At 40.3% G+C, this 14,297-nt stretch overlaps 1 protein-coding gene across 2 annotated transcripts; it reads right to left on the reverse strand.

Moving 5' to 3' along the window:
• Positions 1–113: 113 nt before the first annotated feature.
• akap12a (A kinase (PRKA) anchor protein 12a) lies at positions 114–13,489 on the reverse strand. Of its 2 annotated transcripts, XM_035994762.1 has the most exons (7): positions 13,191–13,489; positions 11,060–11,156; positions 5,938–9,325; positions 2,303–3,540; positions 1,996–2,206; positions 527–1,851; positions 114–382 (listed from the first exon to the last, which is right to left on the reverse strand). In XM_035994762.1, the coding sequence occupies exons 1-6, from the start codon at positions 13,296–13,298 to the stop codon at positions 555–557; spliced, it is 6,339 nt and encodes a 2,112-aa protein (XP_035850655.1). In that variant the 5' UTR covers positions 13,299–13,489; the 3' UTR covers positions 114–382; positions 527–554. The 2 variants fall into 2 exon arrangements, with proteins under 2 accessions (XP_035850655.1, XP_035850654.1); XM_035994761.1 differs by having other exon boundaries at positions 527–2,206.
• Positions 13,490–14,297: the final 808 nt, after the last annotated feature.

The raw sequence follows: 14,297 nt of genomic DNA on the forward strand, positions 1-14,297 counted from the left end.
TCCTCAAATGTCTTGTTTTGTCCACAACTCAAAGATATTCACTTTACTGTCATAGAGGAGTGAAGAAACTAAAAAACATTCACATTTAAGAAGCTGGAATCAGAAAATCTTTCCTTTTTTGTTATTAAAAAAGACTTGATTTATCAATTATCAAAATAGTTGGCAATTAATTTAATAGTTGGCAACTAATTGATTAATCTTTGCAGCTCTAAAATCAAGACAAGTTTCAACAGTAAATATTGGTATATCTCTTGTTGAACATAATGTCAAATAAAAGCAGCAAATGCTGTTTCCTGTGTTCTTCTACCACTGTCAGTGCTACTCTTTAATGGCTTTTTGAAAACTTCTTACAAACTTGAGGCTTCCTTTTTGATTGTCCAACCTTGAAATGAAAAAAAATGTAGCATGATATTAATGAATTTGGATGTTCCAGTTAATGTGCATGATTTCAGTGTAAGATCAAGTCGATTACTGGGCCAAATATTGTAAACATTACACTAAAACAAGAGCAAAGGGAGAATCTCACCGGTTAGTGACACTGAAGTTGAGTGAAATTAATTCCGCTCCATCGTAGTGATGCTTGCAGTTTGAGTTTCAGAATGCTCAAGTGCAACAGCAAAATCTTCATCATCACTCTCAATTTCACATTTTCCATCTGCTTTGTGCATTTCCTGTTGACTTTCTTCTTCCTCAGTTTTGGAATTAGGAACCATTTCAACCTCATCTTCAAGTCCTGCCTTTTCTACTTGCTCGCTTTCTGTCGGAAGTTCAACAGATTCCTCCACCTCATGAAGAGACACCTCTGTTTTCTCTTGAGTGGAAATGTCTTCCTCTGCATCCATCCACACATCCTGGTCATTTTCCTCCTCTTTTTGTTGAACAGGCGTTTCTGCTTTTGTTTCTTGTTCACAAGCTTCAGAGAGTACTGGCTGACTCAGGAACACGTCTCCTTTCTCTACTTGTATTACTGGTTTTATTGTTTCTGTTGCCTGGACACTGGAGGTTACTCTCTCTGTTGATTCGATTTGTTCTACGGGTTCAACTGTTTTCATTGCTTGGATGCCAATATCCAGCAGTACAGGCTGAGTCGTGATCACAGCTCTTTCTGTTGAATCTAAGTTTGCCACTGGTTCTGTTGCCTGAACAGCGACCTCCTTTAGCTCTGTCTGTTTCTGGCTCTCAGCTCTTTGTGTTGGATTTATTGGCTTTACGGGTTCTACTACCTCTACTGCCTGAACTCTGACCTCAGACACTTCTGTCTTTTTCACGGGTTCATTTCTCTCTGTTGTAGATGATAGGGAAGCTGCTTTTGCTTGTCCAAACTGTATATTAAGTTTGAATTCAAAAGAAAGACTTGAAGGGGACTCCACATTAGCTATTGAGGAGATTATTCCAGTATTTTGGGGGGCTACTAAGTTAGTGTTACTAAGTGTTACAATTGGACTTTGAGCAATGTGTGTAATTTGGGCTTCTTCATTAATTGTTTTCACATCTAATTCCTCTGATGATGATTTGACCTCTTTTGCTGTAACACCTGCTTCTGATTTTTCCTGTTTAGCTTTAGTTTCCTCCAAATCCTCTTTGTGATCATGGATAGAGACATCTAAACTTCCTGGAATATCAGGTGTTTGCATGAGATCCTTAGACACTTGCTGTTCAGTTGCAGAGACATCACTAATGACAGCAGGCGCTTCATCTTGTCTTTCTCTGATTGTTGCAATATTATCCTCCATCACTTTTTGATCCTCCACTTCATTTGTGTCACTTTCAACCATCTCGCTCACTTCTGTCACAGCATCTGGCTGTTTTATAACTTCTTGTTCCAAGTTATCAACCACTGATTCAGGTACTATTTCAGGTACGTTCTCCTTTACATGTTGAATAACTTCTTGAATGGTCACCTTGTTTTCCTCATTCATTAATTCCTTATTAATCTCTGGAGTTGCGGAGAGATTGTGTACCTTTTTAAGCGTTTCCTGACAAAAATATATGACTTCTTTGGCCTCTGTTACCCCTACCTCTTGCACTGTGTCCACAATTGTCTCAGCTGATTTTATATTGACATCGACCACCTGCACTTGAACTCTGTGTTTGTCTTCGAACTCTACTGATGGCACATGCATCATCACAACCATACTGCCTTCCTCTGCTGTCTCAACCACATCATCTTTCACTAATGGCGTGGCAGTCTCGACTTCCTCCTTGAACACTAGCTCACTTGTCCCTCTATCTATCAAGGGTTCAGTAACAGCTGATGTTTTCTCTATCAAATCATCAGGTGTTGAAGCTGAGACATCTTTGAGATTACATGTGACTACTTGCGCCACTACAGCATGCTCAACTTCAGCAGTCTTTATCTCTCTTTCTTTTTCTACCTCTACACTGACTTGCACTGTACTGATATGCACTTCATGTTTGAGTTTATTTGTAACTGCAGCATTGTCTACACAAGGTGCTGGGGTTTCTTCAGTAAATGCAGTCTTTTCTAGGACCAGAACATTATTTTCTTCCTCGTTAACAAAGGATACACAAACTGCTGTTAATGTTTGTAACTCATCTTCAGGGATGCATTCTTCCTGCTCAACACCAAGATCTTGTGTTATACTCACTATTTTCTGATCTTCTGTTATCTCTAAAGAGTGGTCCAGTTGTGCCACAACTTCACTCTCAATTTCATCTATACTGACATTGACATTGTCTGGTTTGGGATCGTCTTTCACCAATATTTGCTTTTCAAGTTCCTTAGCACTATCTCTCTCAATACATTCTGTGACTACATCCACATACACTGATGTCCCTTCCTCAGTTTTGCTTTCAGTTACAATTTCTTTGACATTAGATAGTAATACATTGGGTTCTTTAACATGTTCAGTTTTGGCAGCTTCCATTGGTAGTTTTTCTTTTGGCTCAGCCCTCACGTCAGTTTCCTGTTTGGGTTCATTTGTAACAGTTTCCACTGCTGGGATATCCTCTGATATTACTTCCTTTTTAAGTAATAGAAGGCTATCCACCCCTGAAGCGCATGTGACTGTTTGTATAGCTTGTATTACCTCTGGTTCTTGAACATGTTCTGCTTTGGAAACATCCACTGGCTCAAGGTTCTCTTCAGTGAGAGGTATTGTTTCCCCTTTAAGTTCGCCTGTAACTGTTGCATCTGGAACATCCTCTGATATTAACACTTTTTCAAGTGATTGAACACTGCTCTCCTCAGAATCTAATGTGGGTGCTTGAACAGCTTCTAATACTTCTCCTGGTTCTTGAACATGTTCAGTTTGGGAAGCCTCTACTGGCTCAAACTTGACTTCAGTGAGAAGTATTATTTCCTCTATAGGTTCATCTGTAATTGTTGCTGCTTCTGGAACATCCTTTGATATGACCTCTTCTTCAAGTGATTGACCACTGACCCCTTCTAGTTCTTGAACATGTTCAGTTTTGGTAGCTTCCATTGGTAGTTTTTCTTCTGGCTCAGCCCTCATTTCTTTTTCCTCTTTAGGTTCACCTGTAACTTTTGCTGCTTCTGGAACATCCTCTGATATTAACACTTTTTCAAGTGATAGACAGCTACCCACCTCTGAATTTATTATGGCTCCTTGTACAGCTTGAAATAACTCTGGTTCTTGAACACGTTCAGTTTTGGAAGCATCCACTGGCTCAAATTTGACTTCAGTGAGAAATATTGTTTCCTCTTTAGGTTCACCTGTAACTGTTGCTGCTTCTGGAACGTCCTCTGATATGACCTCTTTTTCAAGTGATTGACCACTGACCCCGTCTGGTTCTTGAACATGTTCAGTTTTGGTAGCTTCCATTGGTAGTTTTTCTTCTGGATCAGCCCTCACTTCTTTTTCCTCTTTAGGTTCACCTATAACTTTTGCTGCTTCTGGAACATCCTCTGATATTAACACTTTTTCAAGTGATTGAACACTGCTCTCCTCAGAATCTAATGGGGGTGCTTGAACAGCCTCTAATACTTCTCCTGGTTCTTGAACATGTTCAGTTTGGGAAGCCTCTACTGGCTCAAACTTGACTTCAGTGAGAAGTATTATTTCCCCTTTCGGTTCATCTGTAACTGTTGCTGTTTCTGGAACGTCCTCTGATTTGACCTCTTCTTCAAGTGATTGACCACTGACCTCTTCTGGTTCTTGAACATGTTGAGTTTTCGCAGCTTCCATTGGTAGTTTTTGTTCTGGCTCAACCTTCACTTCTGTTTCCTGTTTGGGTTCATCTGTAACTGTTTCCACTGCTGGGATTTCCTCTGATATTACTTTCTTTTCAAGTGATAAACAGCTACCCACCTCTGAATTTATTATGGCTCCTTGTACAGCTTGAAATAACTCTGGTTCTTGAACATGTTCAGTTTTGGAAGCCTCCACAGGCTCAAGTTTTTCTTCAGTGAGAGGTATTGGTTCCTCTCTAGGTTTACCTGTATCTTTTGCTGCTTCTGGAACATCCTCCGATATTAACATTTTGTCAAGTGATTGAACACTGCTCTCCTCAGAATCTAATGGGGGTGCTTGAACAGCTTCTAATACTTCTCCTGGTTCTTGAACATGTTCAGTTTGGGAAGCCTCTACTGGTTCAAACTTGACTTCAGTGAGAAGTGTTATTTCCTCTATAGGTTCATCTGTAATTGTTTTTGCTTCTGGAACATCCTCTGATTTGACCTCTTCTTCAAGTGATTGACCACTGACCCCTTCTGGTTCTTGAACGTGTTGAGTTTTGGCAGCTTCCATTGGTAGTTTTTCTTCTGGCTCAGCCCTCACTTCTTTTACCTGTTTGGGTTCATCTGTAACTGTTTCCACTGCTGGGATTTCCTCTGATATTACTTTCTTTTCAAGTGATAGACAGCTACCCACCTCTGAATTTAATGTGGCTGCTTCCACAGCTTGTAATAACTCTGGTTCTTGAACATGTTCAGTTTTAGCAGCATCCACTGGCTCAAGGTTCTCTTCAGTGAGAAGTATTGTTTCCCCTTTAAGTTCACCTGTAACTGTTGCTTCTGGAACATCCTCTGATATTAACACTTTTTCAAGTGATTGAACACTGCTCTCCTCAGATTCTAATGGGGGTGCTTGAACAGCTTCTAATACTTCTCCTGGTTCTTGAACATGTTCAGTTTGGGAAGCCTCTACTGGCTCAAACTTGACTTCAGTGAGAAGTATTGTTTCCTCTTTCGGTTCATCTGTAATTGTTGCTGCTTCTGGAATGTCCTCTGATATGACCTCTTCTTCAAGTGATTGACCACTGACCTCTTCTGGTTCTTGAACATTTTCAGTTTTCGCAGCTTCCATTGGTAGTTTTTGTTCTGGCTCAACCTTCACTTCTGTTTCCTGTTTGGGTTCATCTGTAACTGTTTCCACTGCTGGGATTTCCTCTGATATTACTTTCTTTTCAAGTGATAAATAGCTACCCGCCTCTGAATTTAGTATGGCTCCTTGTACAGCTTGAAATAATTCTGGTTCTTGAACAAGTTCAGGTTTGGACGCATCCACTGGCTCAAATTTGTCTTCAGTGAGAAGTATTGTTTCCTCTTTAGGTTCATCTGTAACTGTTGCTGCTTCTGGAACGTCCTCTGATTTGACCTCTTCTTCAAGTGATTGACCACTGACCCCTTCTGGTTCTTGAACATGTTGAGTTTTCACAGCTTCCATTGGTAGTTTTTCTTCAGTGAGAGGTATTGGTTCCTCTTTAGGTTCGCCTGTAACTTTTGCTGCTTCTAGAACATCCTCCGATATTAACACTTTTTCAAGTGATTGAACACTGCTCTCCTCAGAATCTAATGTGGGTGCTTGAACAGCTTTTAATACTTCTCCTGATTCTTGAGCATGTTCAGTTTGGGAAGCCTCCACAGGCTCAAATTTTTCTTCAGTGAGAGGTATTGGTTCCTCTTTAGGTTCATCTGTAACTGTTTCTGCTTCTGGAACATCCTCTGATATGACGTCTTTTTCAAGTGATTGAACACTGCTCTCCTCTGAAGCTAATGTGTGTACTTGAACAGCTTCTGATTCTTGAATATGTTCACTTTTGACAGCATTTGCTTTTAGTTCTTTGTTTTCTGGCTCAACATTGACTTGAGTGAGATGCTCCTCTGTCTGTTTGGGTTTTTCTGTAACTGTTTCTATTGTTGGAATGTCCTCTGATTTTACTTCCTCCTCTTGTGATTGAACACTACCTTCCCCTAAATCTAATGTGGAGGCTTGCACAGTGTCAAATGCTTCTGGTACTTTACCATTTCCAGTTTTGGCATCTGTTACTATTTCATCTTCCTTTTCTGGCTCCATGTTGACTTCAGTTAGAGGCACTGTTTCTTCTTTGAGTTCATATGTAACTGTTTTGGCTGCTGTGATGTCCTCCAATATTATTTCCTGATCTTTATCCTTAACTTGAATTTGATCTGTGATATTATGCGTGATCTGATCTTCCTTTTCTGTCACAGTTTGGACTTCCTGCTCCATAGCCCCATCCTTAGTTTCATCTGCTACTATAGCAGCTGAATCTGCTTCTTGAGCGTCAATTTTTGGGGGCTCCGTTTTAGCTTGATGTGCCTTAACTAGAGAACCTTCATCTGGGACAATTTTGTCACCTTCAGGTAATATATCTTTAGACACAGCTGCATTTATCTCAGATGGGCATTCGACCAGATGATGGCTCTCATCGATACTTTCTAATTCTTTTAAGCTGTCTTCTTGATGTGTAATGTTGACCTCATGCACTTCATCTACAGCAATTTCAGCAGTGTGAAACTCTTCAGTAGGAACTTCAGATACAAACTCTGTGGAATAAGAGTCATTGACTTCAAATATGCTCTCTGTTTCAGTGGTAGCTGCAAGTTCATTAATTGTGTCCAGTTCTTCAACATTTAGACCCGTGTTAATGGCAGTTGCATCTAATCTTCGGTGTATTTCCAGAATTGTTGGCTCTTCTTTTACAAATGTTTCAAGTATTTGATGCGAAACAGACACCATTCTTTCAGATCTTAGCTCATTTGAGCAAACTGGAACTGTGTTTGGGCTTATGGAAATTGTTTCAACAACCTGATGCAGGAGCACATCTGTTTCCATGAAGTCATATTCTGCTGGTACTGGTGTTGTATTGCCAGATGTTTTTGAAGACTCTGAAGATAACTGGGAAACTGCAGAGATCATCTCAGTTTCATCTGCCAGGGTAATATCTAATGGTTCTGGTGCAGTAATGGCCTCAGATGTGATCTCTATCAGGTCCTCTGCTATAGTGTCATCTCTAGCTGCCTCCTCAGTGGCTGAAGCTGGAGTGGCCTCCTCTGGGATGTCACTGAGTTGTTGTTTACTGATTGATTCTGTAAAATCACCAGGTTCTTCATTTGTAGCTGGGGGTTTAGACGCCTGATTTTCTAAAGCAACAACATTGTCTTGGACTTCCTTTACTTCAGTTTGCAGGTTGTCACAAGGTATGACTGGTTCAACCATCTGATCTAGAAGATCTTGCTGGAGTTCATGGTCTCCTTCCTTGGGTATGTGACTTTCTACGTCTGCCTGTGTTTGTATGTGAACCTCAGTCTCAACTGTATCAAACTCAGACAATGGAACCACAGCTGGTGTCTCAGAGTCTTCATCACCTGAAGCTACGTCCTTATCAGCTTCATCTGAAGATACTTGGTCTTGCCTTTCGGCAGACTTCCTCTTTTTTCGTCCTGGTAGGAGTTTCTTTATTGAAAAGGAGGACTCATCTTGAGTAACTTCACTATCAGATTGTACATGATCTTTGCTTTCATCCTCATCCTTGGCTTTCTTTTTCGGGGTGACAAGTCTTTTCAATGATTTCCATGTTGACCCTCCATCACCCTCTGAAGAACTTCCTGCTTCTTTGGGGGAATAGGCTAACATTTCATCAACCTCATTAGAACTTTCTAGGGCCAATTCTGTACCATGTTTAGATCCATCATCTTGCTTATCAATTTGAAGTATTTCGTCCTCAGAGTCTGAAGTTTTTCGGCTTCTTCTCCTGCCAGATCCACACAAAACAGATTCCCATGAAACAGATGAGTCTTTTCGTTTTTTGCCTTCCTCTGTGCTGAGATCCGATATTTGCCCTCCTTCACTTGGTTTTGGTTCTTCTACTGAACCTGGGATTTGTGTCTCTTCATTACTTAAGGAGGATCTCTTTATGCGCTTTTTTGGAGTCACAAGTTTTTTGAAGGAAGCCCATGCACCATCCTCCTCTCCTACTGCCTCTGCAGAGTGTTGTGCACAACCTTCTTCTTTCTGATTCTCAGCTGACCCAGTAGATGATAGGAGCTGATCTGAAACATGTTCTCCAGAGTCAGACAGCTTTGCATCACTTGATTTCCTGCCTCTTTGCTTTTTGGATAGTTTCTTTAAACTAGACCCTGACAGCAGCCTTTTAAGAGGACTTGCTTGAACCTTGTCCTTCTCTTGAGAATTCAGAATGTCAGGCTCAGTGACAATGATGGTTGATGGATCTATGGCAGATGCATCCATCACCTGAGCTGATACTGCAGACAGGATCTCCCCTTTAAGTATATTTTCTTTATGTTCTGTCTCAATTGCAGCTGCGTCAACACCTAGACTAATCTCCTCTATATCCTGTTGTTTGTCTTGTACAGTTTGTTCTCTCGTCTCTTCGACCTCCTTTCCTCCCTTGTCTTCCGGTTCTTTGTCAGTTGTCTCATCTTCTGCAGGCTTCTTTTTCTTCCGTAGTCCAGAAAAGATTCCAGTTGTAAAAAATCTTTTAATTGGAGACACAACCACTTCTTCTTCAGGGCTACATGGAGATGTGGAATGTGACTCTTCTTCAGGTGTGGCATCCTGTTGTGCATGTTCTCCTACAGGTGAAGTCATTGCTGCATCTACATTATCAGATTCAACTTCCTCTTTGGTTTCTTCTGTTTTCTCCTCTGCATTTTCTAGAATGTCCGATGTAACGTCTGTCAGGGTAGGACATGTTGTTGAATCATTATCATAAGTCTCCTGTGTAATGTTCACATCAGCATTCTGTTCAGCATTCTCACTTGTGGTTTCTTTTGTGGTATCCTCGACGTCTTCTGCTCTGTTTGGTTCTACCTTGTTGGTCTCATCAGGCACATCTGTTGCTATTTCACCTGAGCCCCTCTTCACTGTCAAATTCAAACCAATGTTTCTGAAAAATTTCCTAAAACTTTCATTGATGTCATTTTGCTTTGCATCCATTTCAGTAATTTCCAGGGGTACATCTTCATTAGCATCAGCTTCATTGGGTGATTCCTTTTCATTAATTTCAACATTTAATGGTGTTTCTTCTTCTTTAAGCGGCTTTTCTGTTTCTGAAACATCTTCGTCTGATGAAAGGATAGCTAAACCAGGAAATAAATGAAATATTAAAACTTGGATTGCAAGAACTGTAAAAGATGGAGATGACACTCTATCAGCTGAAATCTAACAAGTTACGGGTCAGCTCACAAGTCTCTGAGCTAGAGGTCAAGTCTTAAGTTTTTGAGCTAGAGTTCAAGTCAAGTCTCAAGTCTCTTGTGGTTATTAAGAGTGTTGTATGACCTGCTGTGTTTCATTCCAGGCTGCTTAGGGCTGAACTAGGGCTGCACAATATATCGTTTTTTATCCTCATCGCAATATCAACTGACGCAATATACACATTGCGAAAGGCTGCGACATATTGCGATAGACACTAGATTTTTTGTGTTAGTTGAAAGAAAATATCAGTAGAAAATTACACTTTAAAAAGAAACTGTCATTCTTTTTTTAGTGGTGCCTTTTATATTCAATGCAATGCTTAATTTGTTTAGCAGAATACTGAAAGCAGCAGAAATGCAGAAGTGAGTAAACTTTAATATCTGTTGATTTATCACAAGTAATATCGTTATCGCGATATTCAACAAGGTTATCACATATTTTCCTCATCCTGCAGCCCTACTTAGAACACTGCATAGCTATATATATAGGGAATTCAAAGCATTGCTGCCAGCGGGATGTAAATTATTACATGTATCTATTACCATAAGTTTGGCAAATAAACAAATGCTCATTCATCTTTTCATAACATCTAATAAACGACAGTCGGAGTTATCCTCCTGTAGGTTGTGGCTAAAGCAATAAGCAAGCTCACATTAGATGGCCAATGCTGAGCTAAACATGATTGCTAACCTATGCAGGTGCGTTTTCAGGTGCCTGATAAAATGTTATGTTGTTGAGCCGGAATCCTTTGTCCTGATACCAAAGATTTAGCATTCAGCGCTTCTTTTGTTGGGGCTTGTTGTATGCAGTTTTTTTTAAAGCCAAAGCTTATGATCAATGGCACAGCAGCTGCCGGTGTGGTCGACATGTTTGTTGTCCTCTCTCTCGGTGGCCACGCACAGCAGATATGTTACGTATTACTTGTTACGTCTTTTGAGGAGGAGTCTCAAGTCAAGTCTGAAGTCACTGTGTGTGCGACTTAAAGGTGCTCTAAGTGATGTGACGCGTTTTTTAGGCTACAACATTTTTTGTCACATACAGCAAACATCTCCTCACTATCTGCTAGCTGACTGTCCCCTGAACCCACTGTAAAAAAACGTGGTCTCTGTAGACAGCCCAGGCTTCACAAACGCCAACAAAAACAAACTGCGCCAACCTGCCCAACGAACCATAACAAACAGTGTTCCAGCCAATAACCGACAAGGAGGAGTTGGTTGAGTCATGAACGTGCATTGTGGAAGTAGCCTACTGGCTAATGCTGCTGCAGTGATGGTTCAACCAGCTCCTTCTCCTCAGTTATTGGCTGGAACACTGTTTATGTTTGGTGGTGCAGGTTGGCGCAGTTTGTTTTTGTTGGCGTTTGTGGAGACTGGGCTGTCTACAGAGACTGCGGTTTTTTTTACAGTGTGTTCAGGGGACAGTCAGCTCGCGGATAGTGAGGAGATGTTTGCTGTATGTGACAAAAAATGTTGTAGCCTAAAAAACTCGTCACATCACTTAGAGCACCTTTAAGTGCGACTTGAGTCCGAGTCTGAAACTCAAGTCCCCATCTCTGTGCGTCTGTTGAAATTAGGCTGACATTGTCTGTCAATAAGCAGTAATAGTAATAGAGTACCCACCCTCTGCATCGATCTCATCCTCACAGTGACCAACTTCTGCTATAGAGCCGTCTGCTTTTCCATTGATCTCAGAGATCTGCCCATTGTTTTTGAGAGGCTGAAACAAAGCACAAAACATAAAATGTACAATGTACCTTTGCTCCTGAGGCAAATATTAGATTGTATGGAAGCTAGAAAATCTATTGCCCATCTTTTAGCAGTCAATTTTAAACATGTTCTAGTTTGTAATAGTAATTTCACTAGCTCACTAGCTTTCAGTTAAAAGAAATATATAGCAACAACCATTTTCTCGTATGCTTTTAGCTGGAGAAAAATCTAAATAAATCCAACAGAATTTGTACTTCCATGAAACAAACAATTTCAATCTTTGATTAAATGGGGCTCCAAAGTCCTATTTTGTATACAACAGTCAAGTCACTGTTGTGTGGGTGTGATGGTAGTCTTACAGTTAGACAACCCTAATTATCCAAATCTCAAATCCGTAAACCAGATTAGTCTAGAAAGTCTGAGCTGGTGAAAGTTTTCAACTACTGTGGAGAAACAACATAATTAAACAGCTGTTAGGGTCGTTTGGCACCTGCCTATACCTGCTAAGACTTGTTGGACATTGATAGAGTAGATTCATTTCCAGACAGTTTTTACATGTTTTGCCACAGCATGATACACATAGTGTAGTGATGCACACTTTTTGTGTGTAATCTTTTTTGATGAATCAGGTATAGGTGTTATTTTGGTGGCTTATAGCGGCCTTTGACGTTAACATTTTTTCTTTTTTAAATATGTTAGCTATAATGTAGCCTATAGGTTACATTTTCTGAAACACAAGAACCAGCTCCCCTCTCTAAATGTAGAGATAAAAACCCAACACTCTATATTTAAATTAAACATGATTATGCCAAAAATCAAAGACCATAAGTTGATTATGGATCGCTGTGAGCTGATTTTCCAGTCTAATGTTCACCATTGTACATGCACACACCTAGGTTAGGTGCTGTGTTTGTAACACAACATGTGAACTTGTTGCTGTGTTTTCTGTCACACTGAACCAAAATGATTGACTGCCCTTAAATGGACTTTACTAAGTATAAAGCAGTTGAAATACAACCAAACTTTGGGGTTTTGCAAAAAAGAGTGCCAATAATGTGTGTGACAAAGAATACAGCATTACGCTAAAGGTGACTAACATTGAGAAACTATTTCTTCATTTTTTTTTTACTTACTTACTTGAAAACTTCAGTCTTTAGACTTTATTCAAAATGAAATGATCGCTTGTAACAGTGGCATACTTAGCATTCCATCCTAATAATGTAATCACCCAAGTCACAAAGGTTAAAGTTGTCATTAAAACAACAGTCTCATGATTATAGCTCACAAGACATTAATAGCTACATTATTTTCATTCTCACAGTACAGTGCTGTTTAATTTACATCCTGCTCTGCATGAACCAGTGATCATGTTGTACACAAGTAATCGATGTTGCCTTCTGCTGAGTGTAGCAAAGGGGAAATTCCATCTCTCCCCTGGGCTTCACTCAGGTTCCTCTAAGAATGAAAGGTCATTATTCCTCCACACTGTTTCCTTTCATCTACCGTAAATGCAAACCTTTGCTGCTTCAGTAAAACAGTAAAAACAGGGTCTTCAGAAAGGCACCAACAGCTCAGACTATGTTAGCCTCACACTACCAAAGCAAAAGTTAATCACCAAGGGGGCATTCACGATTCCTAAACTTTGACAAAATAAGAAGTAAGTAGCACAAATGTTCAACAACTTCTATGTTTTACTAGGAATTAATTAGTAATGGCTTTATTCTGCACCTGAATAAAGTAAGCTTGATGTGCTCAATGGCATTCATTAATATGGGACAATTACTCTCTTTTTTTTCTTGGGGATAATGGATGTGTTGGCAAGCAGCACCTGCACTGACAACAACAAATTCCAGCCTCAGCATTTTTGTAACACACAGTTTGGGAAATATAAGAGGCTTTATACCAAGTAATGTGTTACTGAAAATCCTCAATGCATAGATAAGAGGATGGGAAATCATTATAGATAAGTTTTTTCTGTAAACATGGTAGTTATCTGCAGTAAGCCTATGTCAGCAATCTGGATCTGTGGGAAATAAGATGATACCTCGTCTTCAATATTCTGCTCAGTCTGAGCATCATCCACTTTTCCGCTGTCCCCCTCAGCCGCTGCATCCTCCTTGCCCTCCCGATGCGCAGACTGAGCGTCTCCCATTATCGGAACTGCAGCGCGTCACTCTCCGGAATGAGCCGCTCAAGTGATGGGAATGTCCCAAATGTGCACTGAATAAAGCAATCCGGTAGCTCCGTGAGAGAGACGGGTTAGCTCTCAAATGCTGCAGCCTGGATGTTGAGAAAGTCTTTTAGCCAAACACCTCCCAGCAGGATCACATGAGCCTGTGAGCCTGGATCGGCCCGGACCGGCCCAGAACGCCTCCCGCTGCATCAAAAAAAAAAAAAAAAAAAAACCTGCAGAGAAAACTCAGCGCGTCCTCAGATGAAGCAAATGTCCCAGCAACACGCGCGGACCTGCACCGGCGTGCACGTTCACGTCAGTGCACAGCTACGGTTGAAGTTACAGCACTTTGAAATACTAAGTAGCCTATGATAAATATTTAAAGATATATTTTCATTGGAAATATAATGCAGCTGCACCAGATGAGTTGTTTCTAAGGTTGATGCAAAAAAAAGGGCTAGGCTGCCATATTATGTATAGCTTTTATTATTTTGACCATTTCTTTTTAAAAGAGACTTAGTCATTTCCCATAAAACGAGGAAAACTGTCAAAGCAGTTGTGCTGTTACATTAACATGGACTGAATTGTTGCCTGACTGGGTAATTGCATTCAGGATTCAGTTTATGTGATGAAAAGTCCTAAAACAAAGTGCATACTGAAAAAAACATGAAGTAAATCATCTTGATCATAAATAAAGTGAACCTCTTAATCTCAATTTGTTTCATTCATGCACATATTGTGTATTCATCAGTATCTAAAACCTCTCGTGTGAAGCTTGAACTTGATCTTTTTGAGCAGAAGTTGGAGCTTCACGTCTGACAAATAAACAAGTAAATTCCAATAATCGCTCTGTCATGTCTCCTCATTAAAAGGGGAACTTGTTGTTGATAATGCTGCCGGATTTTGGTCGGTCTCATGGATTAATGTGTTAATCTGCTGTTGTCCTCGCTGAGAACAAGGTACAATTGTCCAGTTTTT

The sequence above is a fragment of the Sander lucioperca genome, chromosome 18, assembly GCF_008315115.2.
Source record: "Sander lucioperca isolate FBNREF2018 chromosome 18, SLUC_FBN_1.2, whole genome shotgun sequence".
In the NCBI taxonomy this organism is placed as follows: domain Eukaryota; kingdom Metazoa; phylum Chordata; class Actinopteri; order Perciformes; family Percidae; genus Sander; species Sander lucioperca.